This window comes from Rattus norvegicus, chromosome 14 (genome assembly GCF_036323735.1).
Source record: "Rattus norvegicus strain BN/NHsdMcwi chromosome 14, GRCr8, whole genome shotgun sequence".
Classification (NCBI taxonomy): domain Eukaryota; kingdom Metazoa; phylum Chordata; class Mammalia; order Rodentia; family Muridae; genus Rattus; species Rattus norvegicus.
This window is the reverse complement of record NC_086032.1, coordinates 87895694-87918281: the sequence shown is the minus strand read 5'-3', so window position 1 is coordinate 87918281 and position 22588 is coordinate 87895694. Positions and strand designations below refer to the sequence as shown.

Below are 22588 nucleotides of genomic sequence, written 5' to 3'. Positions count from 1 at the left end.
GTCGGAGTGTAGAGTATAGCTTCCTGTTATATATATTTTTCTATTTTTTACTTTCCCAGTAATTGCACCATCAGCTGTTTTATTAATATCTTAACTCTGTGTCTCAAGGTAAAGACAGTTTTTGGAAAAACATCTTTCTTTACTGTTTTTGTGTAGAAGTGAGCATGCTGATGCATACACAAGTCACATACAGAAGTCAGAGAACAACTTTTGAAATGACACCTGGGATTTCAGGGCCCAAACTCAGGCCTTCATGCTAAACACTTTTACCAGCTGAGCCGTCAGAATATTTTGTTTGGATATCTGGTGCACTGGAAAGAGTGCTTACCATGAAAGTGGGGAGCTGGGGTGGGGGACGTTAATCCCAACACCATTTTAAATTTTTACAGGTATAATCCTTGTAAAACCAAAATATTCTATTCTGGGTTTAAAATTCTTTTAAAACAATTCTAAGACTGCTACACTAAGAGGGCTTTTGTTTGTTTGTGGTACTGGGATTAGTGCAAAGGTCACAATCCTTTTCAGCAAGTCCACTCGTGTTCTCTCTTTCTCCTCTTTCTTCTCCTCTTTTTCTTCTCCTTTCTTCTTTTTTCTCCTCCTCCTCCTCTTCCTCCTCCTCTTCATTCTCCTCCTCCTCCTACTCCCCATCATCCTCTTTGTCCCCCTTCCTTCTTTCATTTTAAAATAATATTTGTTGGCATAATGTCATTAAGACATGCAGACAGGTCTCCAACCTGAGATCCTCTTGCCTAAGCACCCCCATTAGCTGGGGCTAATAAGTATTTTATAGGTTCCGTTCAGTTTCTTTTGAGACAAAGGTGCAGAATTATCACTTCACTACATCTGTTTTTAGAGGTAACTACTGAGTAAAGTGTTCAAAATTTAAAAAAAAAAAAGTTTCAAACAATTTTCAAAACATTAAAACGCTATGTTGCCAAGTATCTAAACTTTTCGGATCCGGTTCCCAGCAGCCTTCGGGGTGTGAGAGTGTGGGTGGACGAGCGAGCGCGCCTAACTTAATCCAGGGCAGGCAGTGGGCGGACCTCTCCGGCCGCACCGTCCCCCGCGGAACCACTGTGCGCGCGTCCGTGTTTCCCCACCGGGAAGCTCGGGGAGGGACTTTGGTACGCCTTGGACTGACGCCGCCCTCGGCCTGGTATCCGCCATGAAGTTTCGTGCCAAGATCGTGGATCTGGCTTGTCTGAATCACTTTACACGTGAGCTGGCAGGGCTTCGGGGAGCGGGCGGAGAGTGTGGCTGCAGCCCCTGTGAGAGGACTGGCGGGGTGAGGGCGGCTCTAAGAGGGAAGGAGGGTTAACGGGGACCTTTCCTTTGCTGCCCTCACTCACTCCTCTTTCCGCCCGGAGTTTGCCTAACCTTGCTAGCAGTTCTGTGCTGCGGTGTCTGACTGATTTTACGTTTCTGTGGAATGTACGCCCGGCTCCCGGTTGTCAGTTGTTTTCTGAGGCTGTTTCCTTATTCTGTTTCCGTCTTGAACTCTGGTGCTGTGGGCTGAGTCTCGCAGGATGTTGGGAGACTGGCAGGACGTCCAAAGGTGATTTGTGAGCTAGAAGTTCTTTCCGCAAGATGACCTATAGGACACTCAGTGTGCTGCTTAGTTAACTGTGTACCCCCTCGTTGTAGGAGTCAGTAACATGATAGCCAAGCTTGCCAAAACCTGCACCCTCCGCATCAGCCCAGAGAAGCTGAACTTCATCCTCTGTGACAAGCTGGCCAGTGGAGGCGTGAGCATGTGGTGTGAGCTGGAGCAGGTGAGCAGGAGAGCCCAGGTTACCCTGGTCTCCAGCTAAGCATGCTGGGAAGGCTACAAATGCCTGTTTCTGTCCTGCAGGAGAACTTTTTTAGTGAATTCCAAATGGAAGGAGTCTCTGAAGAAAACAATGAGATTTATTTAGAATTAACGTCGGAAAACTTAGCTCGAGCCTTGAAGACTGCCCAGAACGCCAGAGCCTTGAAAATCAAGCTTACTAACAAGCACTTTCCCTGTCTAACCGTGTCCGTAGAGCTGGTAAGTGGGAAGAAAAGGATTTCTGATTTTTTTTTACAAGTGCCTTGGTCTAGGCAGTATATAGATGGCTACCAGCCTGAGCTTTCAAACAATATTCATAAAAGTGAATTAGTTCTATTTAAAATATAAATCTGAGTCCAGAATGGTGGTACATGTCTTTAACGGCAGCACTCAGGAAGCAGAGATAGGAAGATCTCTGTAAGTTCCAGGACGACATAAAGACCCTGTATCAAAATAAAATAAAATAGAAGATCTGGTTCATAACTTATGCATGAGAAACGCGCATTGTTCTAGTCATTTATCAACAGTCATGATGGTACAATGTTCTATGAGATACAGCTTTTCCCAAAGAGTCAAACTGCTAACTAGTATCTCTTTCTTCTAGAGTGTTGTCACCTTGTCTAGATGTTTCCATTTTCACCTTAACATTGCCCCCTCGTATCCTGTCTTCTGTGATATTCTTAAACAGTCCTCATACTTCAGTAACACATTTGTCTTAGATGCTACTACCAGATGAGTGTAGTGCACAGCCTCTCCTCAGAACACACAAAAGCATGTGTATAAGATGGACTTTTTCATTCCTAACTTGTTCAAGGTCTTTCACGTATGGTTCAAGCAATCTTGGAGCCAAACCATCAATTATTAGCTTCTGAGTGCCTCTCTAGGTATGTCTTTTTTGCCCAACTCCCGTACCAGTGACATTGGTTGGGCTTTCCATGTGGAGTTTCTCTCCAGGACCTTCCCTTCCTTCAGTGCTCGCCCCAACCCACTTGGGTCTTCCTTATTTGTACAGCCTTCCTTTTTTACATGCTCTGTAGACCAATATTGCATTTGTTTTCAAGCTGTTAATTAATTTCAAGAAGTTAAATTGCATGCCTTCATAATTTGTATGTGTTCTTAGAGCATTCTGTGTAACTGTATGTTTGGATTTATTTAGTTCTTTTGTTTGTTTTGGTTTTTGAGTTTTTGTTTTGGTTTCTTTGTAGCCTTGGCTGTCCTGGAACTAGCTCTGTAGGCCAGGCTGGCCTCAAACTCAAAGATCTGCCAGCCTCTACTTCCCAGATGCTGGGACTAAAGGCATGCACCACTGCTTAGTGGATTTATTTAGTTTCTTAAGCAAAAGCGAGATGGTAATATTCGATACTTTTCTAAGTAAGAATGCAAGAATTTTCGTTTCTTTTTTTTTTTTTTTTTTTTTGTTATCTTGTTTTGATACAGATTCTCAGGATGTAGCCCTGACTATCTTAGAATTCACTATGTAGGCCAGGCTGAATTGAATTTACAGAGATCCACCTGCTTCTGCCTCGTGTGCACCACTGCCCAGCAGTACTTTGGTTTTCGAGTTTTAGAAATGCTTCTAGTAATAAACATGGTTTATCCTTTTAGTGTTGCAAAAGCTGCAGCACACCGAGGATGTGGCCTGGCGGATTTGCCTTTTTCTCTCTCCCAGGTTTACGAAAGCGGATGCTGTTCCTCTGACTGAAACCCTGTCACCTTACCTTCAGCTTCTTGACAGTCGTCTGCCTCTCTAGTGTTGATGTCCTCTGAGGCAGCACCCCAGAGGTTCTCACTTACTCCTCCCCACCATCACCTCTCGCTTCCTCAGCCTCGTTGCTGATGTGCTTTCCTCAGGCTCCGATGAGTATCCAGTACATCTGTGGTTGCCTGCTCTCTTGTCCATCCGTCTTGTCTCAGTCACCACACTGTTGGGAGACTCACAGGGCCCTGAGCAGAACAGGCACAGCACACCAAGAGCATTGATTGAATGCAGTTTGAGTGAACGGATTAAGAACATCCCAGTTGGACCGGAAAATGTTTAGCATCAGTTCTTGTGTTTTGGCTTTGTTTTAGCATTGTCAGCATAAACTGTTCTCTTTTTTTTCTTAACAGTTGTCTTCATCAAGCAGTAGCAGAATTGTGGTACATGATATCCCCATAAAGGTTATTCCGAGAAGACTGTGGAAGGACTTACAAGAACCCTCCATCCCAGAATCTGATGTAAGTGTTGTCTGCAGTCCAGTGCTTGAACACACAGTAAAGGGCAGGGTTTGAATTCTCTAATGCTAGTTGTTATCTTACAGTGTGTTTTATTTGAAGTTGTATAGTTTCTGAAAAAGAATGCGAGTCATTTAACAAGACTCCAGATGTGAGTAAGTGCCTTTCGCTATATCTGTAAATCCTGGAAAAGAACTGATACCCATTTGGAAATGGCACACTTTCCGTCCTGGAGGGCAAGTGCCTTTGCTCAGTGATGGCCTACATACAAAAGAAAACAGCCTAAGCTATGCTTTGGAAGACAATCTGTATTTATCATGACCCTTGGCCATAAGCACCAATGTTTCATAGGCCTTGATGAAGGAGTCAGAAAAGGCATTTTGTTGACTTGAAGCTTAGGTTGGCTATGGCACTTCTAGGAACCTCAGAGCCGTTGCAAGCAAAGAGGATGCCGACTGGTCCTCTGCCTTGCCTATGTGAAAGGAAATTACTCAGGTAGTGAATGAAATGTGCAGCTGACAGTCATCAGAAAGCGTCTGTATAGGTTGAGGGGAGCCAGCATTGCAGACGGCTCTGTAGGTAAGACAGTTCAAACGAGAGGTGATGCTGTCTGGCTGTACTCTTAAACACAGTACAGCAAAGACCCCTGAGTCCTATAAATGCTTCCCAGAGGAAGGCTTCCCGCTCAGCACTTGACGTGCGTTCCCCTTGGACCTGCGTGTGGGCATCTCAGCTGAAGTACTGTGTTCCTTCTCGAACCGTAACAATGCCCTTGGGAGTATGGTCGCCATGGTAACCAGAGCCAGGTATTCAGGTATCTTTACTTGCTTGACTAAGTTAGCGACGTTTTTAAAGTTTTAAAGCAACTTTATTTGGATTTTTTTTTTTAAAAAAATGTGATTCTGAGTTTTTAAATATGAGCATCATTCATAGCTGTTGATTGAATATCTGTCATTATAGACTATATTATGATTCCTAAGGCTTGTGATTTCTCCTACTCGTTTTTAGGTCAGTATTTATCTACCAGCCTTGAAGACAATGAAGAGTGTCGTGGATAAAATGAGGAACATCAGCAATCACCTTGTAAGTTATTACTCCTTCCGAAAAGAGCTGCGAGTGAGCCTAGCTCTGTGCTCTGCTCATCCTGGGAGGCAGCTCACTCTAGTCCCCGGGGTAGGCGCTCCGTCACCTGAGACACAAGGTTTCTCTTCACTAAGGCCCCACTGGGAAGGACAGAGCTTGGCTTCTAGGGACCTTTCAGCTCTTACTCACTGGGGAAAGCATTCAACTTGCCTTTAATCTCTCGTGTTTATAGTATATCAGAAGCACAGTCAACAGTTCTGGTATTTTGTTTCTTGTAATTCGGACAGAACATTGCAGGTTTTGTTATTGTTATTAATTCACTTACTTATGTCACGTCCCGAGTACATTATGTTACATTCCATTGCAGCACAGCTTCGGCTCCCTCTTCTCCTGCCAGTCCCTCCCTGTCACCTCCCCTTCGTCTCCTGCCTTCTCACTTTCCTCTCAGGAAGAGGGGAGATATTCCCTGGATACCAGGCAACCTTGGCATGTCAAGGTGCTGTAGGAACAGGTGCGTCTTCCCCTATGGAGGCTGGAGAAGGCAGCCCAGTTAGGGGAAAGGGATCTACAGGCAGGCAGCAAAGTCACCGATAGCCCCTGTGCCCACAGGAAGATGCAGTCGCACAACTATTACATATGCACAGGGCCAAGGTCGGTCCTGTGCATGCTGTCTGGCTGGCTGTTTAGTCTCTATAGGCCCCTGTGGGCCTAGGTTGGTGGATTCTGTGGGTTTTCTGTATCATTCTTGACCTATCTGGCTCCTTCAGTCCTTCCTTCCCTTCCACAGACTCTCCGGGCTCTACTTAATGTCTGGCTGTGGGTCTCTACATCAGTTTCTTTCAGGTGCTGGATGAGGCCTCTCTGATGACAGTTATGCTAGGTTATTGTCTGCTAGTATAGCAGAATATCATTAACAGTGTTAAGGGTGGACTCCCTCTCATGACATGGGTCTCAAGCTGGGCCAAGTCAAGTTTTGACTTTCCTTTCCTCAAGTCCTGTACAAGTTTTACCCCTGCACATCTTGTAGGCAGCGCAAATTGAGGGTCTATGGTTTTGTGACTGGGTTTTGTCTCAATCCCTCCATTGGAACTTTTGCCTAGTTACAGGAGATGGCTAGTTCAGGCTCCTTGTCTTCCCATTGCTAAGAGTCTTAGGTAGGGTCATTCTTACAGATTCCTGGGAGTTTCCACTGTCCTAGGTTTCAAGCTTGTCCTAGAGATACTCTTCCCCCCCCCGCCCCCCCAATCCATTTGTCTTTTCTAGTACTCTTTCCCTCTTCCCCCTACACCATCTCATCCCCTTCATCCCTACCCCTTTCCTGACCCAGTTCCCTTCCTCTCTCCACTCCCAATATCTAATCTCTTTCCCCTTCTCAATGAGATTCAAGCATTCCTCCCCTCCTACCCTCTACCCTTTGGGCCCTCCTTGTTACTTAGCTTCTTTGTGTCTGTCTGTGGTTTGTAGCTTTTAGCTCTTGTAGGAATCTTTACATCACAAAAGGCTTTTGAAGCCTAGGAAGTGTTTTGTTGTCCTTAGTCATCTTTCTCTTGAGTTCTCACTTTAGCGCTGTGCTGCCATGAGCTTGTCCTTACTGGACACTCTCCTTAGTTAGTTTTCATAGCTGCCATCTGAAGGGAAGATCAGTTTCTGGAAGTGGCACGCACTGTGCTGGCAGTAGTGTTCACTGTCGCTGCCATGGGATTGCTCTGGTCGCCAGGCTGGCTTCTTCTAAGGCACCCTGGAACTTCTAGGAGGTTCAGGAGGCCCAGAGGGAAAAGTCAGCTAACTAATTGATGTGTCTATTTGCTTGTTCTTTCTGTTCTGAGAAGCCGCTCAGCAAAGTGGAGAATGAGAGGGGGATTCGGTGAGAGTGGTGGTGGTAGTTTTTGTTCTGTGCTGGGAAAATGCTAACAGGAAGTTGCTGAGCTAGAGTGGCCAACTGCTTAATGAGGTCTGTGTACCTGGAGAGCCAGAATCTGAAGAACTAAGTAGATGTCTCTGGGAGAGTCTTAATAGTTTATGGAATAAAGAACTTGCAAAGTTAGGGAATCATCTTGGTCCATCTCCACCTTTATAGTGAAGCCCACACGTGCACAGACAGCCTTCAGTAGGGGATCATGACTGAGTCCTGTACGAAGGATACTGCATGTGTGATAGCCGAAGCCAGACTTAGGGGGGCCAGCGAGGCTGCTGCCTACCAGGCCAGAGCAGCAGTCCTGACAGAACAACCGGGAGAGAGGACTCAGCTCTGACACTCACTCATTCCCCACGGGGCCCACTCTTCAATTCCTGTTCTCCCTGCCCTGGTACTGTTGGCACAGCTCACAGCAATCTCCTTTCTCCTTAAGTTCCAACCATGCCCGTCCTGGTTCTTTTATCTGAAAGGAGGTTTGCCAACCTGTTCAAGGCACACTTCGTTTCTGGTTTGGTTGTTAGTAGCTGCCTACCTGGTCTGTAGGGTACATACAGTCTGCTGTCCGTGTTCTGCCAACCAGGAACACCTATGTCAGCAGGGCCATCCTGTGTGCGTTGCTGGCAGAGGGTCCTGCGTAAGTGAGAGGACAGGAAGGCACCCTGCTGGCCCAGATCATCAGGACACAGCACTAGCACACCTGGGAACTGGTCAGTGTGGTGTCCCCTGTCCTTCTCACTCCACTTCCTGTCCCACAGTGGCTGCATAACCACAACCAGGGATCCAGAGAAGGGAGGTGAGAATAACCAGGAGTGATGGAGACCTTGGGAGGCCGGTGAGCATGAGAAACAGGCTTCAGAGAGCAGCTCATTTAATGTGAGGAGCAAAGGCGTTTTGAACCTTTGACCCTGAGTAGAGGCTATGAGGTGGGTGTACAGCATTGGTTGGGGCCAGGTGGTCATTTGGATAGGCAGGAGTTCCAGGAGCTTGATGAACAAGACCTTATAAGAGAGGGGGAGTTTAACCTGGTGTCGTCCTCTGGTGTGGGCAAAGGTTGGGGGTGCAGGACCACGTCCGAAGCTGGGGAGGGAGTGGTCTTAACTTCCTACCACTCTCAAGATGAGATTTCCAGGGTTGGACCCCGCTTGACCCCACCTCTGCTCCTAACTGTCTCCTCCCTGTCCCATGGTTTCCTGGCCCCACAGTCTTCCAAGCTTGTTCCTTAAAATTTCTGAACTCCAAATCTTCCTCATTCTAGAGACAAAACAAGTTAGGTTCTTTGAAGTCAGATTAAGTTCTTCTTTTTGAGGTTTTGACATATACAGAGTTCCCCAAGCTCATAGCCTTCTACTCAGGTAATTTCCTTGGAATAAGAAGTTTCCATGTTAACACTTCTTTCAGTAAGTGAGGTGATTTAAGTCGCAGTTTCTTGGACTATCATGCGAATCCACATACCCAGTTTCCTAAGCACCAAGATAAGAGCTTACGTTTCTCAGTGACTGGCTTAGTCACCACCAAGTGCCACTAGTTGTCTACTGACTAATTTGTACTGGTGCCTGCTATAAACTACCTCTAAATTCATCAGAGCAAGAAAATGCTTGTGACAACTGGACTGCTGCCCCTTTAGAGATAATGTCTCCAGCACCAGGTTTCACTTACCCTAAGGAACTCACTCCAAAGGCTTCCCACCTCCTCGCAGTGTTTCTCCTCCAAAGTCTTTCTTTGCTCTTCCCTACGCTGTTCCAGGAAAGCTGTTTCCAGGATCGCATCTGAAATCACCTCCAGTGGGGCACACATCGTCAAGCGTCGTTAGTGGGTGTGGTAAGAAGACAGGCAGCATTGTTAGCATGCCCTGGACACTGGTCAGAAGTATGGAGCCTGGGTACATGCCTGAATCCAGCTCTCCATCTTAACCAACCTCGGGGATTCTCATGCATAGAATGTGAGGACGGGGGCTCTCCTTGCAAGAGCCGTAGACACAGCCTACCATGTCAGTTGCTTCTTGCTTCAATGAGAAAGGCAGAGACAGGCATCTCTGAAGGGATGCATGTTTTGATGGTTTCACTCTCCAGACTCTGATCCATGCTTGCTCTACCTCTCCCCATGTAACTTCCTTCCTCTCCTCTGCCGAAGCATTCATCCTATTCGGTTAGGGTCCTTCCGTGCTTGCTGAAAGGGAGCAGCCCTTGCCCCCACTCGGCCCTCCTCACTTTGCTGGGTCCTTCTTCCTTCTGTGCTTGCTGTAAGGGAGCAGCCCTTGCCCCCACTCGGCCCTCCTCACTTTGCTGGGCCTCCAGAGCCCTGATCCTTGGCAGAGCGCCTCAGCAGTGTCTGAACCATTTTGCCAGGCTGAGTTTTCCACTAGGGAGGTATTGTTGTTTTAGGGGATTTCTGTGATCTGGGCTCTCAGAATGTCTCTCAGTGGTTGACGCCTTAGAGGCTTCAGTGCCCTGTGAGGCGTTCCGAGGTTTGTGCCCTTTCCTTGTTACCTGGCTTTTGCGGAAGCTGGTACCACATTGTTGTTTTTCCCCCTTTTAATATTGAATTTTATTCAATTTGCAGGTTATTGAAGCAAACCTAAAAGGAGAACTAAACCTAAAGATAGAAACTGAGTCAGTATGTGTGACAACACACTTTAAGGATCTTGAAAACCCTCTACTACGTGAGTTTTCTTATGGGCTATATTTTGCTTCTAATAGCATTGTTTCGTTGTCCGTTGAGTCCTCCATGAACATGCTGCACTCTGGGAAGGGGCTAAGGTTATGCTCCCTCCCTGTGACGCAGTAGTGCAGTTAGCTAGGCAAGGTTACCAGGCAGAAGGCTGCTCCCTCCTCCGGGATTCAGGTCAAAAACACTGACTTCCAAGCTCTTCCTTTGTCACTGTGACAGGTATGATTGGTTATTCCAGATTTGCTTCTTCATAGGCACAAATATTACTGTTAGCCCCGCAAGAAACATTTATTTTGTAGTGAGGGACACATAGCTCCAGGAAAGCGAAGCCCCATAGCATGAAGCTTCTGACAAACGTGTGGATGACCTCGGTTTTCTTGGTGGTGTGTGTGTGTGTGTTCAGAATACTTACTGAGTCTATGGCCTCTGCATGCTAGAGAAGCGATCCACCGCCGAGCTACCTCCCCAGCCCTGACATGAGTTATTTTGGTGTCAAATTACAGTATTTTAACTAGTTCAGATGTCTGCTGAGTGAGTAACATTCACAAGTTGCAGTCTACGAGGCTGCTCAAAAGAGCTGTAGAGTCTATCAGTTAGTAAGTAAGCACCTTGCACATTTCTGAGTTCCTTGTTAGGGGGATGTTGGACTTAAAAAAAAACCATTCATGTCATTGCAGCTTCTGACAGTGTCTCTCAAAACAGACACCCAGAAGACATGGCCAAGGTGCACATCGACATAAGGAAACTCCTCCAGTTGCTTGCTGGACAGCAAGTGGCTCCCACCAAGGCGGTGTGCAGTGAGTTTGTTCGCCACTACTCAGCTCCTGTGTGATATGCACACAGTCCTACATGGGCAAGCATGCCTAGTTCTGGGCACTCGAGCTCCCTGGGACAGTCAGGCTTGAAAGTTTCCTCCAGCCGGAGGTGTCTGGAGATGCTGAAGAAGACTGATGCCGAGCGGTGTAGAGCCAGAAAGCTGGTAGCCATGCTAGACTGGCTGTGGCTGCAGCTGCAGCTGCTGATGTCAGCAGTGGGCTCTGTGTCTGCAGTCGTCAGGACAGGGCTGACTCACAACAGCCGAGTCTGTCAACTTTTACATAACCAGTCCTGTATACGCTTTTGCTTAGATCTGAGCCTCAGCTCAAGCTCGTTCCTTTCAGTGCCCGCCTGCCCTCACTCACCACAGTCTCCTCAGTTGTTGGTTCTTCATGATTTGGGCCTGGCCCTGACTCGGAGGTTACACCCTGCTCTGCTTCTCTTCACCTGCTGGCCCCACTGAGCTAGGCCGTTCACCAAGAGCTTCCCAAGGCTCTGTGTGTCCTTGGCTTTGTGTTTGTTTTTGTTTTTGTTTTTGTTTTAAGGAAAGGCATAGGAAATGGCCTGAATGTGACATCCTTCCCTCTATGGAAAGCTGCCAGGCTGACCTCTCATCCATTCGTCAGCAAGGCTGAGGAAGATGATCTGGGACTAGACCGTAAAATAATAAAACAAAGCTCTGGGTAGCTCTGCCAAGGACCAGCCTTTCTAAATGACACACACACACACACACACACACACACACACACACACACACACACACACACACAAACACACACGCAGAAGAAGGTGTGTTCTAGTTAGGGTCACCATTGCTGTCATGAAGCACCTTGACCAAAAGCAGCTTAGAGAGGAAAGGGTTTCACGATTCACTGCCACAGCAGCCAGGACAGGAACCCGGAAGCAGGAGCTAATGCGGAGGCTGCAGAGGAGTGGCTTGCTCCTCATAGCTTGCTTATAGATCCCAGGACCGTGAGCCCAGTGGTGGCACCACCCACCGTGGTCTGGGCCCTCGCCCATGATTACTACTTAATAGCCTAGAGCCCGGTCTTGAGCATTTTCTCAACTGAGGCTCTCCTCTCTCTGATGATTACCTTGTATCAAATTCACATGAAGCTAGCCAGCACAGAGTGAGAAACCACAGAAGAGCCTCCGAGAGCCTATGGGATCAGAACCCATGGAAGAGTTTGATGGTTTGCGGTAGAGCCTATCCCAGTGTGCACAGGGGCACAAACACTCAGACCTTGCCCATATAACTTGGTCACCTCACGGCGAGTACATGCTTTTACCAGGAAGGTTAATTTGGTTAAATCCGCCTGATTTTTCTCCCCCTAAAGTCTGGGCAACTTCATTCTTCACCTCCCACTCTGTCCCTGGTGGGTGGCCGTGACCTATGCTGTGACCCTTTGGAGCCCTCAGAGGGAAGAGACACCAAACATAAGAGGTGGCCGTGGCAGATAAGCCTTGTGATAGGTGGGGATGAAACTCTCTTTGACATCTGGGTCTTTTCCTCCTAGATATCGTCAATAACAGAACTATTCACTTTGATCTGCTCCTGGAAGACGTCTCCCTTCAGTATTTCATCCCAGCCTTGTCCTAGCACCATCTCAGCTGACCCAGGAGGACAGAGGACTTTGTCGTGATGAGAGAAGCACTGGACGATATGGTCAGTCAGCTGCCTGTCCTCACAGTACCACACATTTGAACTGGGCTTATTTCTCTCCCTATGCTGCTTTAAACACAAATGGAAGTCGTGAAGCACAGTCGGATAGTCATTCCTTCATATGACTCAGTACCAACCCCTTCGCCCTTTAAGCCATTAAGAAGAAAAGAGAATTTATTTTTTGTAGGGTTTTTGTTGTTTTGTTTTCTTTTGGTGTGGGCGATGAGACCAGGGCCTCGTGTGCTGAGCGCATGCTCTACCACTGAGCTGCCCCCATTCCTATCGACAATCTGAGTAGCAGTTTGTCACTACAGTTGCAAAAGTTATCATATGTGTAAAATTCATGTTGCAGTCATAATTCACAGGAGCGCCACCCAGGTAGCTTCCAGCTCCTTCCCTGGTATAGCACAGCTGTCTGCTTTCAGATTTTACTGTGCTCATTTCTCCCACCCACACATCTGGATGCTCAGTACAAAATGGACGGCCCCTCTGTCCCTGCAGCGTGCCCGGTTTCTCACCACACTGAGTATACACCTGCAGCATGTGGAGCCTTGCAAGATTACTGAAGATTCGAGTCCACCGACTTCCCTCTCACGGCCTGCAGAGCCTCCCAGCCCGGACAAATGGGTCCCTGAGAGTCTAAAGGACCCAGAAACCCTACCGCACACAGTTCCCATCTTGAACTTGTCCGTTTTGTACTTTCTGCCTGAGCCCACTTTGGCTTTAGGTTATAACTTACTTCCCTGTTCTGTAGGACTCAGGCTCCAGCCCAGGACTAGGTACATGCTAGGCAAGCGCTCTGTGCCAAACTGTACCTCCAGTCCTTTATTCCACAATTTTGCATAAATCTTTCCAAGTGTCAGGTCTACCCTTCTATAAAACCTTGTGTTTGCAGTCTGAGCTTGGCTGTCACATTTGAAGCGATGACGTATGTCTGCTCTTGAATTGGAGATGGCAATGTGATTTCCTATTCTCTAAAGACACCGTTCGCAGGTTTCAGGTGTCCGTGAGGTGGCATCATAAACAATTTTCATGTCAGAAAGTCAAGACCTAAGTTGCCTAGGGTAAGATTTAAAAAGAAAAAAGAAAAGTAAACAAAAAGAACATTTCTTTTTTGGCTTTTTCAAATTATTTAGTAAAACTATTTCTCAACAGCTGTTAGGATTATTCTTCATAGTTTCCATTTTTATCCGAAAGGTTCTGTGTAAGTCAAGCTGGACTCAGATGAACTGTACATAGATTGGCCTAGAACTCCTGAGCCTCCCACCTCCTGCTCCCAAGTGTTGCCATGACAGATATGAGCCATCATACCACTGGCTCTTCTGCTGTTTAATAAGATATGTTTAAACTACATTTTAAAACTAGGGATTCTTAATTGTTAAAGCTCATAACAAAAATCAGTCAAAATCATGATGCAGCTAGAATTTCAGGACACTCCCTATACCTTGTTCCTTGGGCTTGTCTTTTTTGCCGGAAGTACCAGAACTAGTCACTAATTTCACCGCTGCACCGCATACCGGATGTGGTTTACTTTACAGTGACCCAACGTGGGGAAGAAGAAGCTTCCACTGGCAGCCAAGGGCTGTGGTCTTTCTGGTTCTGGTCACAACTTTCTGCATGGTGATCCTTTCATAGCTTATGTCTCAAGGAGCTGTGGTCAAGGGAGGGAGCTGAGAAAGTGCTGGGCTGTGGGACCTCGAAGCTGCTTTGTGGAGCTCCATCCTGAAGTGGGGGCAGACTGGAGACATTTTACCGTGTGTTGAAGGAGCAAGTTGTCTGAGGTTTGGAGACATTCACTTACTGTGACTGCCTAAGGCTCTGAGGTTTGGAGAGGGTTTCCATATATATGCAAGCCACTAAGAGGACCCCCCAACACACACACCTGCCAGGGCTCAGAACCCACATCCCGGTAGCCATCTATGCCTTGAGCTGAGGTTTTACGACTGTCCTGAGACAGTCAGGAGTGCAGGCAGAATTCCTAATGCAGTCACTTATGCCAATGTCCGAGTGGGCTTGTTGTCCTGTGGCCTTCCCTTGTCCAGCAGGCACCTTCCTACCCAGCAGCTCTCCACACTGCATTGGTTTGTCCTGCTGTGCATCCTGCCACAAAGAATCCTGCCCTTGGAAGCCTGAAAAGCAATTCAGCATTAGTTCTGGGCAGGAATTCCAGCCCTTCCACCACGTGCAGTGTCCGATGATATTCTAGGTGAATGTCACCCAATTAGTGGAGTATCCATTGCTTTTAAGTCATACAGTTCTGTACTTTGTAACTTTAGATTTCGCTGGGGTATCAGAGTGTGCAAGCTGGAGGATTGTTAGATGGTTCAGAGTTCTACAGCTGCCACTCCACCCCACCACTTTTCACTCCACCTATCCTCCTGGGCACCTCGTTATTTACTCTCAGTTTCTATACTTGCCTGCCGTGGACAGCTTTTTAACCTCCTCCCCTGGTGCCCAGGCCTCTGGAACCACCATTCCTTACTATAGCCATGAGGGCCCCAGTGCTCTTGACTCTGGTTCTATTCTCACTATCTGCCTATCAAATGTATACTGATCCTAGCCTTGCACCTTGGCTTTTGCCCATGTCCATCCTTGCACAGTAAATCAGTCTAGAAGTTCTGTATTCCTGTAGGCACTGCACCATTGCAAAGCTCGATGGCATTGCCATTTCTACAAGGGTGCTCTCCCGGCATTCATACTTTGATTGCTGGGAGGCGCATTGCATTTTATATTTAAATGGCCATGGGTAGGCTAGCTCTGCTCTGCTTGCACTGTCACATGTGAACAGACCAGACCAACCAGACTCCTACAATGTCTCAGAATATGGGGAAGCCAAATGCTAGCTCCTGTCTGTTTTTTCCATGTGGAATCAATACAGGGATTGATGTGGTGTTATGAGCTGGGTAGAGCAGCTTTGTAAACTCCCTGACTGTCTGCTCATGGTTTTGCATTTCTCTGTGGCCCAGTGGGTGTCGCAGCATCACTCTGGAGTTTGGAGAATTCAGGGTGGTCATCTTGCGGCTGGAAGGTTGCTAGTTGGAAATATGTGAGGACCTGAAGAAGATTGCGTTCCACCATTTTGCTAATGCCACACTCCAGTTCTGTGCTGCTGTGTGGATTCTGACAGTGAGTCTAAAGGGAGCTTGAGTTCATTGGTTCTCTTCCTAAGAACAGTGTTCAACTAGGGGATGACAGATTGGAGTCACTTGGACATCGATGATAGGAGGGCATTAGCACCACTGTCCTGAAGCCTCCTGACTGCTTACTCTCTGTGGGAAAGCTCAAAACCACTCCCTCTCATTTAATACCTGTGCCCATGAGATTCATTCCACAGGCTACAGTCAATGCTTGGTACTGTTATAAATAAGGTTTCCTAATGTGAATGAAAGGGAATTGGTAGTTGATCTATGCTGTGATATAATATCGTACCCTAATGCGATATGATAAAGTGCTGCTTACATGGTAACAAATCCAGTGGGCTATCGGTGTCCACTTGTGACATTAAAGACCAGAATCATACATCTAAATCCACTTATCTCTGGGTGTTCTTGACTTCAGTCTTTTTACATTTGTGTATTTTCTAACAAATTCATGACCAACCTTTTAATGAAAATATTTTTATAGAACAAAATAAATATTTATAATTTAACTCTTAATTGGAATGTTCTTTATTAGTGCACATAATTTATCTGCAATTTTAATTTCCTGAACATTATACTTTAATGTACGCTTAATTTTCATAGCACATCCTCATTTGCTAGAATGGGAGATTAGGTTTTGTGTCGTGTTGAATTTATACTGGCTTCATAGTACTGGGTCCTGGATTAATAAGGCCCTCTTATTATTCTTTCTCTTTTAAGATTTATTTTATGTATGTGAGACACTGTCTCTTGTCTTCAGACACACTATTAGAGAGCGTTGGATCCCACTGCAGATGGTGTAAGCCACTATGTGGTTGCTGGGAATTGAACTTGGGACCTCTAGAAGAGCAGTCAGTGCTCTTAACCACTGAGCCATCTCTCTAGCCCCAATGAATTATTCTCATCATGGGCCCAGCATGAACACATTAGCCAGCTGTCTTTCATTGTGACAGAGTATAAGAAGAAAGGCTGAGGCTGCTGGGATGGCTCAGTGAGTATGAGTACTTTGCTGCCAAACCTAATTACCTGAGTTTGAACCCGAGACGCACACTGTGGAGGGGGAGAGCCAACTTCTCGGTAAGTTACCCACTGATCTCCACATATATGTATGTAATGGCACACATGCGTGCTCACACAGACACACATATACTACTAAGTAAGTGTAATTTACCTCCTACTAGGCTATAAACAGAGAGGGAAGGTTGAGACATTGATGTCCCTTTCAAGGGCACACTCCCATTTGCGAACTTCCTCATCCAGGCCCCTCATCCTACAGACCCCTTCACATTCAAGTAGCCCAAAGGCTGGAGATCAAATCCATGTGTGGACTTTTGTGGGGCATCCCAGGTTTAATCTAATAGCTGAAACCTGGTGTCTAACATAGTCTGTAGAGGAAACTTACTGTTTTCTTAAGGATGTAGTCTAAGCATTCTTGGAGAGCAGCTACCCAGTATAAATGTAAATGCTGCTTTTATTTCCTCAGATGAAGTGATAAGTTGAGAGCTGTACCCAAGCTTTACCAATACATGGCTTGGGGTGAGCCAAGAGCCATTCTATCTGACTATCCTAGGTCTAGGCCTGGAAACTTCCAACCTCCATGCAATCTAGTCTTCTCTAAGCCTGGACCTTGAAGGCTTCAGCTTCCAGCCCCCGTCTGCTAACCTAAGCCTAGAATGTTTCATTCAGCCTCCAAGATTTACTGCTGAATGAACTCACCACTTCTAGCCCTTTCTGAGCTCTGGCTGGCTGATTCAACTTGGCCGTTCTGGCTCAAACTCCTGTCCAAGCTGACTGATTCAAATTGGCTTCTCTCAGCTTCTGACTTAATTGCTCTGCTTGGAAAATCTGTCTCTGAACTCCGCAAACTGAACTGAACTGCTCCACTATGAACTGAACCAAACCAAACTCTTCTAAACTGAACTCCACTGTCTCCCTCACTGCTCTTTAAGTGGTCCTCTCCCATCCGTTCTTCTGAGAATTGGGTGTATTCTATGTCTGACTCATCCAGTCAAATCTTTCTCGGATTTGCCACTTCATCTGCACCTCAGTTAGACATTACTTCAAATATGGCTGCCTCCCTCTACAAACTTTGATTGTTTGGGATTAAAGGTGTATACTAAGGACATGTGTGGACTCCAGCCAGCATGATTAAAGGTGTGTGGCATGTCGGCATTCCAACCAGATCACATAGACCTAGAAGAAGGTCTTTGAATGTGATCCCTTGCCAGAGCAACCATGTTTTCTTAGTTGCTTGGTTTCTTGGTTTCTCTGCAAACCAGTTTTCTTCACAAATCATTGGGTAATCAATGAGACAAGCCCAGGGACCGTGGAACAAAGAGAAGCCACCTGTCTGGAGTCCAGGGCCCTGTTGGCAGCATACTCTGCACAATGCTGGATTTGACCTCTAGCACCCAAGGCTAAGACGTGGCTCTTCCCAGCACTCAATCCTCCATCATCAATGGGCCTCCAGAGGCCTCCAGTAAGTGGTTGGAGTTAAAGAAAGTGCCAAATTTAAGCCTATTTCTAAATTAGAAAGCATGGGTCAATACTTGTATCTTTACAAACAGAACCTAGAAAGTGACCTTGTTTTCAGGGGTCTGATGGTCATGAGCTCCCAATAGCACAGGATGTATAGTTGCTTTGCCTATGAGTATAGGAAAAGGATTCAATGAGACATATTTCTCTGCAGCTCACTGGTTTGGTCAGTGTTTCCAATACACTCAGTGACCATAGGGCTCTCTACTCAGACAGCCTTCTACTCCTAAGCCAGGCTTGCTTGTGAGCTCATGTTTTCAGAGACTCCATGTGTAAACACACTAAGCACTTCTGCCATCTCACGTACATGTAACTGTTTGCCATTATCTTTCTTTTTTTTTTCTTTTTTTTTTTATTAACTTGAGTATTTCTTATATACATTTCGAATGTTATTCCCTTTCCCGGTTTCCGGGCAAACATCCCCCTCCCCCTCCCCTTCCTTATGGGTGTTCCCCTCCCAACCCTCCCCCCATTGCCGCCCTCCCCCCATAGACTAGTTCACTGGGGGTTCAGTCTTAGCAGGACCCAGGGCTTCTCCTTCCACTGGTGCTCTTACTAGGCTATTCATTGCTACCTATGAGGTCAGAGTCCAGGGTCAGTCCATGTATAGTCTTTAGGTAGTGGCTTAGTCCCTGGAAGCTCTGGTTGCTTGGCATTGTTGTACTTTTGGGGTCTCGAGCCCCTGCCATTATCTTTCTTAAGACAACGTCCACGAAGCCCATCCTGTGAGGTACCTCACCTGAGGGAAAAAACGCAAGTGACCGGACAGAAGCAAGAACAAGAATTAGTTCAATGTCTATACTTTGAACATTCTTTCATGGTTTGCAAAGGACTCTGTCAAAGAGCAAGGAATATAAGGAGCCCTTGTAGGTGGACAGCCTAGAACCAGTGTTCCCTTCTCAAGGTCCCACTTCGTGTTCATGCTGGGACCTATGAATATATATTTGCTCACTTCCTGGAGCATGCTGTATTTCAAATCAAGAATATGGTGTTCATTGTGACTTCAGTGTTTATTCCTCCTACATAGCCAATGACCTTTCTTGCTGACCAAGCAAACTGTAAGTTCCCAGGAAAAAGAACAGCAGCTTTACCCCGCAGGTGTCGGGAGGAGAGAAAGGCCATGCACTGGACACCAACTCTTGTCCCTAGTCTGCCTTTGCACTGTGGATCCAGAATGTCTGTATGTGATCTGGATTTTCAAAGGTATCACAAGTGTTTCAATTGATACAGTTCATAATACATGCATGTGTCCAGTGTCTGTATCACAGAGCATTTATATTAGTATAGGCAAAGCACTCCAAGTAAAAGAACAGGAGTGGAAGCAAAGTTGGGGGTAGGCACAGGAAGCCAATTGTATTGTAAGCAATTAAAATATACTTGTTCTAATATAACCGTAAGGGTACAGTAGTGGGACACATAGCTATTTGGTAGTCAACAGGTCTCTAATTGGACTTAAGACCACTCAACAAGAGAGAGACCAACCCCTTGGTCCTGGAAACCTAGCCCACTACTCCGGGATAGTGAAGTCATGGATCTTGGGGGAAGTCTTACAACTGGCACATCAATAAACCAGCATAATTCCTAACTACATTCTAAACCACAGGTAAGTGTAGTCCTCACCCCTTATCAAAGAAACTTCGTCTTGCAATAGACATTACAAGTTATTAAGATGTAGAGTTCTAGCACCCAGTCTACATCAAAACTGCACCTAGGGTTCAGGAACACTGTAGAAGAGGGGGCAGGCAGAATGTAAGCCAGAGGAGTAGGAAGCTTATTGCGAGATTGTGTCTTCTAGAAATGTCAGGGAAGCTATGCATGACATGAACAAGTACAAAACCAATAGACATGCTAATAGAAGAGAGCTTGAGAGGCCCCAACCCTAGACAAAAATCAAACCAAAGCCCAAGTCTTAGAGTGGGAGAGACAGGGAAGAGCTCACCAGTCTGAACACCAAATAATCAGTCCTGAAACCATAAACGTACAATTAATATATAAAACAAGCAGGTTATATTTATATATTTAGGGGTGTGTGTGTGTGTGTGTGTGTGTGTGTGTGTGTGTGTGTGTGTATGGTGTACTGTGAAATAGCAATTAAAGAAGGTGGTGGTGGTGGTGGTGGTGGTGGTGATCCTTCCTTTTAAAAAGCCCAGCACCCAGGAGGCAGAGGTAGGCAGATCTCCGTGAGTTCCGAGACCAGCCTGGTCTACAGAGGGAGTTCCATGACAGCCAGGGCTACACAAGGAAACTGTCTCCCACAAAACAAAAACGAAAAACAAACATGAATTTGAATGAAACTGAGGCGGGAGGGATTGGAGAAGGAAGAGAAAGGAGAGAAATGTATCTTACAGTATTATATTACAAGGTGAAGAAAAGTTTATAGTATTAAAAAAAGATGTTCTAATAAATTGCACCTGAGAATGCATGTGTGCTGTGCTTTTCTTAAGAAGTGTTGAAACAATGCAGACACGAAGGTGGTCACGCGCATTCCCTGTGCTCACAGCAGCTATTAGAAGAGAAATCACAGTGGCCACCAAACCCTACAACATTGCTCTCATCTCTGCAATGCTTACTGATGCTGTCCAGACAGAGCTGTTAGGGACTGGTGTCTGCCCATTTTGAGGCAGCATATTGAGACCTTGATGATTGTGTAGATTTTGAATAAATGAAAACTATGGAAGATTATAGAAGAGATAGACATCCTTTGTAATTCAATCATATAGGACAAATTACCTCTCCTCCTCCTCTTCCTCCTCCTCCTCCCCCTCCTCCTCCTTCCCCACATCCTTCTCTCTCTAGTGGGGAACTGAGCCCAGGACCTAGAAACACTCTCTATCACTGAATACACCTCCATCCCTAAAGGTCCCACTGTTGATTCCAGATGTAGAAAAACTGATGTTGCTACTGCATTGTTTTGTTTTTTTCACTTAAAGAGGACCTTAAAAGTGTGCCCTGACCTGGCATTACAGATGACAGCCCACCCTGCTATTCTTCACAAAGTCATGATACTTTAATACTCTGTTTCTTTTAGTGAGCCACTGTTGATCTCTGTCCCTTTAGGACAAGCTCACCTTTAAGGAAACAGCCTTCTAGCTGCCCAGCGCTCCTCTGCCTAGGATGTTTGGGGTGGGGGGTGACCTGCCATTGGCTCATTGCTGTAATATGCTAATGAAAAGCAGGGAAGGATCACTGCTCTGGCTCCTAGGGAGGGAGGGCCCGGCCTGCCTCTATCAGGACCCTTTTGTAGCCACTCTCCCACCAGCACTCCAATTGTGATCTTTATGCTGAGCAGAAGACCCCATGGGAGCAAGTTGCCTGAGAATATGCTGGAGGGTAATCATCCCAGCCTGGGCCCTGTTCTCCTTAGAGCATCCTACTCCAGGAGTCAGCTCAACCAACCGTGAGTTTCAGTTCTGTCATAATCAGAGCAATCTATCCCCAACCCCACACTGCACCACCACGATCTACTACAATTTGCCCAAACACTGTGTTTGATGCTCTATGTGTGGTGGGATCCTGAGAGTGACTGGTGCTGGGGAATGGCACTGTAAAAGATGCAGAGTATCCAAAGATAGGCAACGGGAGACATCTACAGGCAATCTCTAGGAACAGAGCAAAAATCGGTACTGGCAATTGTGCTGCTCGCATTGCTTATGAGTAAGAAGTGGAGTGATACTGATCAGTCTTTGGGACCTTCCCAGCAAGCTTGGGTTAAAAGCAAATGTTAGCCATTGGGTTATACTAGTCAGAATCTGGGCTTGAGACCTGGATGCGAAGCTGGCTGCTCCTGCACTCGTCCTTCTGGAGTCCTCTTCCCTGTACCTTTTGTTGGGCACTGATCATAGCTGTGAATGGGTTATTGCCCAGGTCTGAAGGGGGTTGTAAATGCCATCCACAGCCTCCTTACATAGAAGGACTGTGTCTCTGGAAGTGCTTGTGCCTTTGAAACAGCAGGTATTCTGCATTCTCTACACTGCGAATTGTGTAAATAAATGTTTGCCATTTTGTTTAGACTATCAAGTTGTTCGGGGGTGCTATTTACACTTAAGTATCCATCCATCCTTTGCATTGTATACAGTTTAAATGTCTTAACCCTTTAGTGCAGCAAGAAGGACCCCTTAAGTTATTATCCAGCTCTAAGGTTGTGTATTGAATCTGAGCGCAGAATCTGTGGTTTCCAAGAAAGCTCTCAAAAGACATGGCTTTTGTTCCAAGCCTAGAAAAGACCAACGGGAGTTGGGTAGCTGTTTTCATTTTGTGGCTTCCAGAAGATTCTCTTGGGGCTCATTCCAGCAGGGTTTCTGTCCTCACATATTAATTGCATGCAAAGAAATGAAGCCATCTCTTCTTTTCCCTCATTTCTTCTGTTAACAAGAGCGTCTAGGACTTTGCTGGTTCCTCAGTGAAGAGCTGAGGTATTGGTTTTTCAACGCATTGTCTTTAGAAGCTCCTGCGTCCAGAATCCAGAATGTATGTGCCTGGAGTAGTCTCTAGGGTGTCACCTGGCCACCTCCTGCTGGCCTAATCTCAACTGGTTCTCAACATGGGTGGACCATGCCTCTGCCTCCACTGTGGGTTTTCCTCTGTACTCTGTCATCATATTAGCGAAGTGCTCAGCAGATCCCAGACCACGGGGAATCAGGCTGACTCCACTCTTTAGCCAGATATGAGCAGTTTGAGAACACAGCACCCACATGACTAGAGAGGGGGTGTATATGCTAAGCACAGGCTGCCAGTTGGCTCTGTGG

The 22588-nt window shown here is 46.3% G+C and overlaps 1 protein-coding gene across 9 annotated transcripts; it reads left to right on the top strand.

Moving 5' to 3' along the window:
* The first annotated feature begins 1060 nt into the window (after positions 1-1060).
* Positions 1061-15824, top strand: Hus1 (HUS1 checkpoint clamp component). Of its 9 annotated transcripts, none has more exons than NM_001109092.2 (8): positions 1148-1217; positions 1645-1772; positions 1853-2029; positions 3920-4027; positions 5033-5107; positions 9582-9681; positions 10367-10486; positions 12023-15824. In NM_001109092.2, exons 1-8 carry the CDS (start codon positions 1166-1168, stop codon positions 12103-12105), a joined length of 843 nt encoding a protein of 280 aa, NP_001102562.1. In that variant the 5' UTR covers positions 1148-1165; the 3' UTR covers positions 12106-15824. The 9 variants fall into 9 exon arrangements, 7 of the variants coding, with proteins under 7 accessions (XP_038948226.1, XP_038948228.1, XP_063129551.1 ...); XM_063273479.1 differs by having other exon boundaries at positions 1180-1285; NM_001394782.1 differs by lacking the exon at positions 1148-1217 and adding an exon at positions 1244-1555.
* Positions 15825-22588: the final 6764 nt, after the last annotated feature.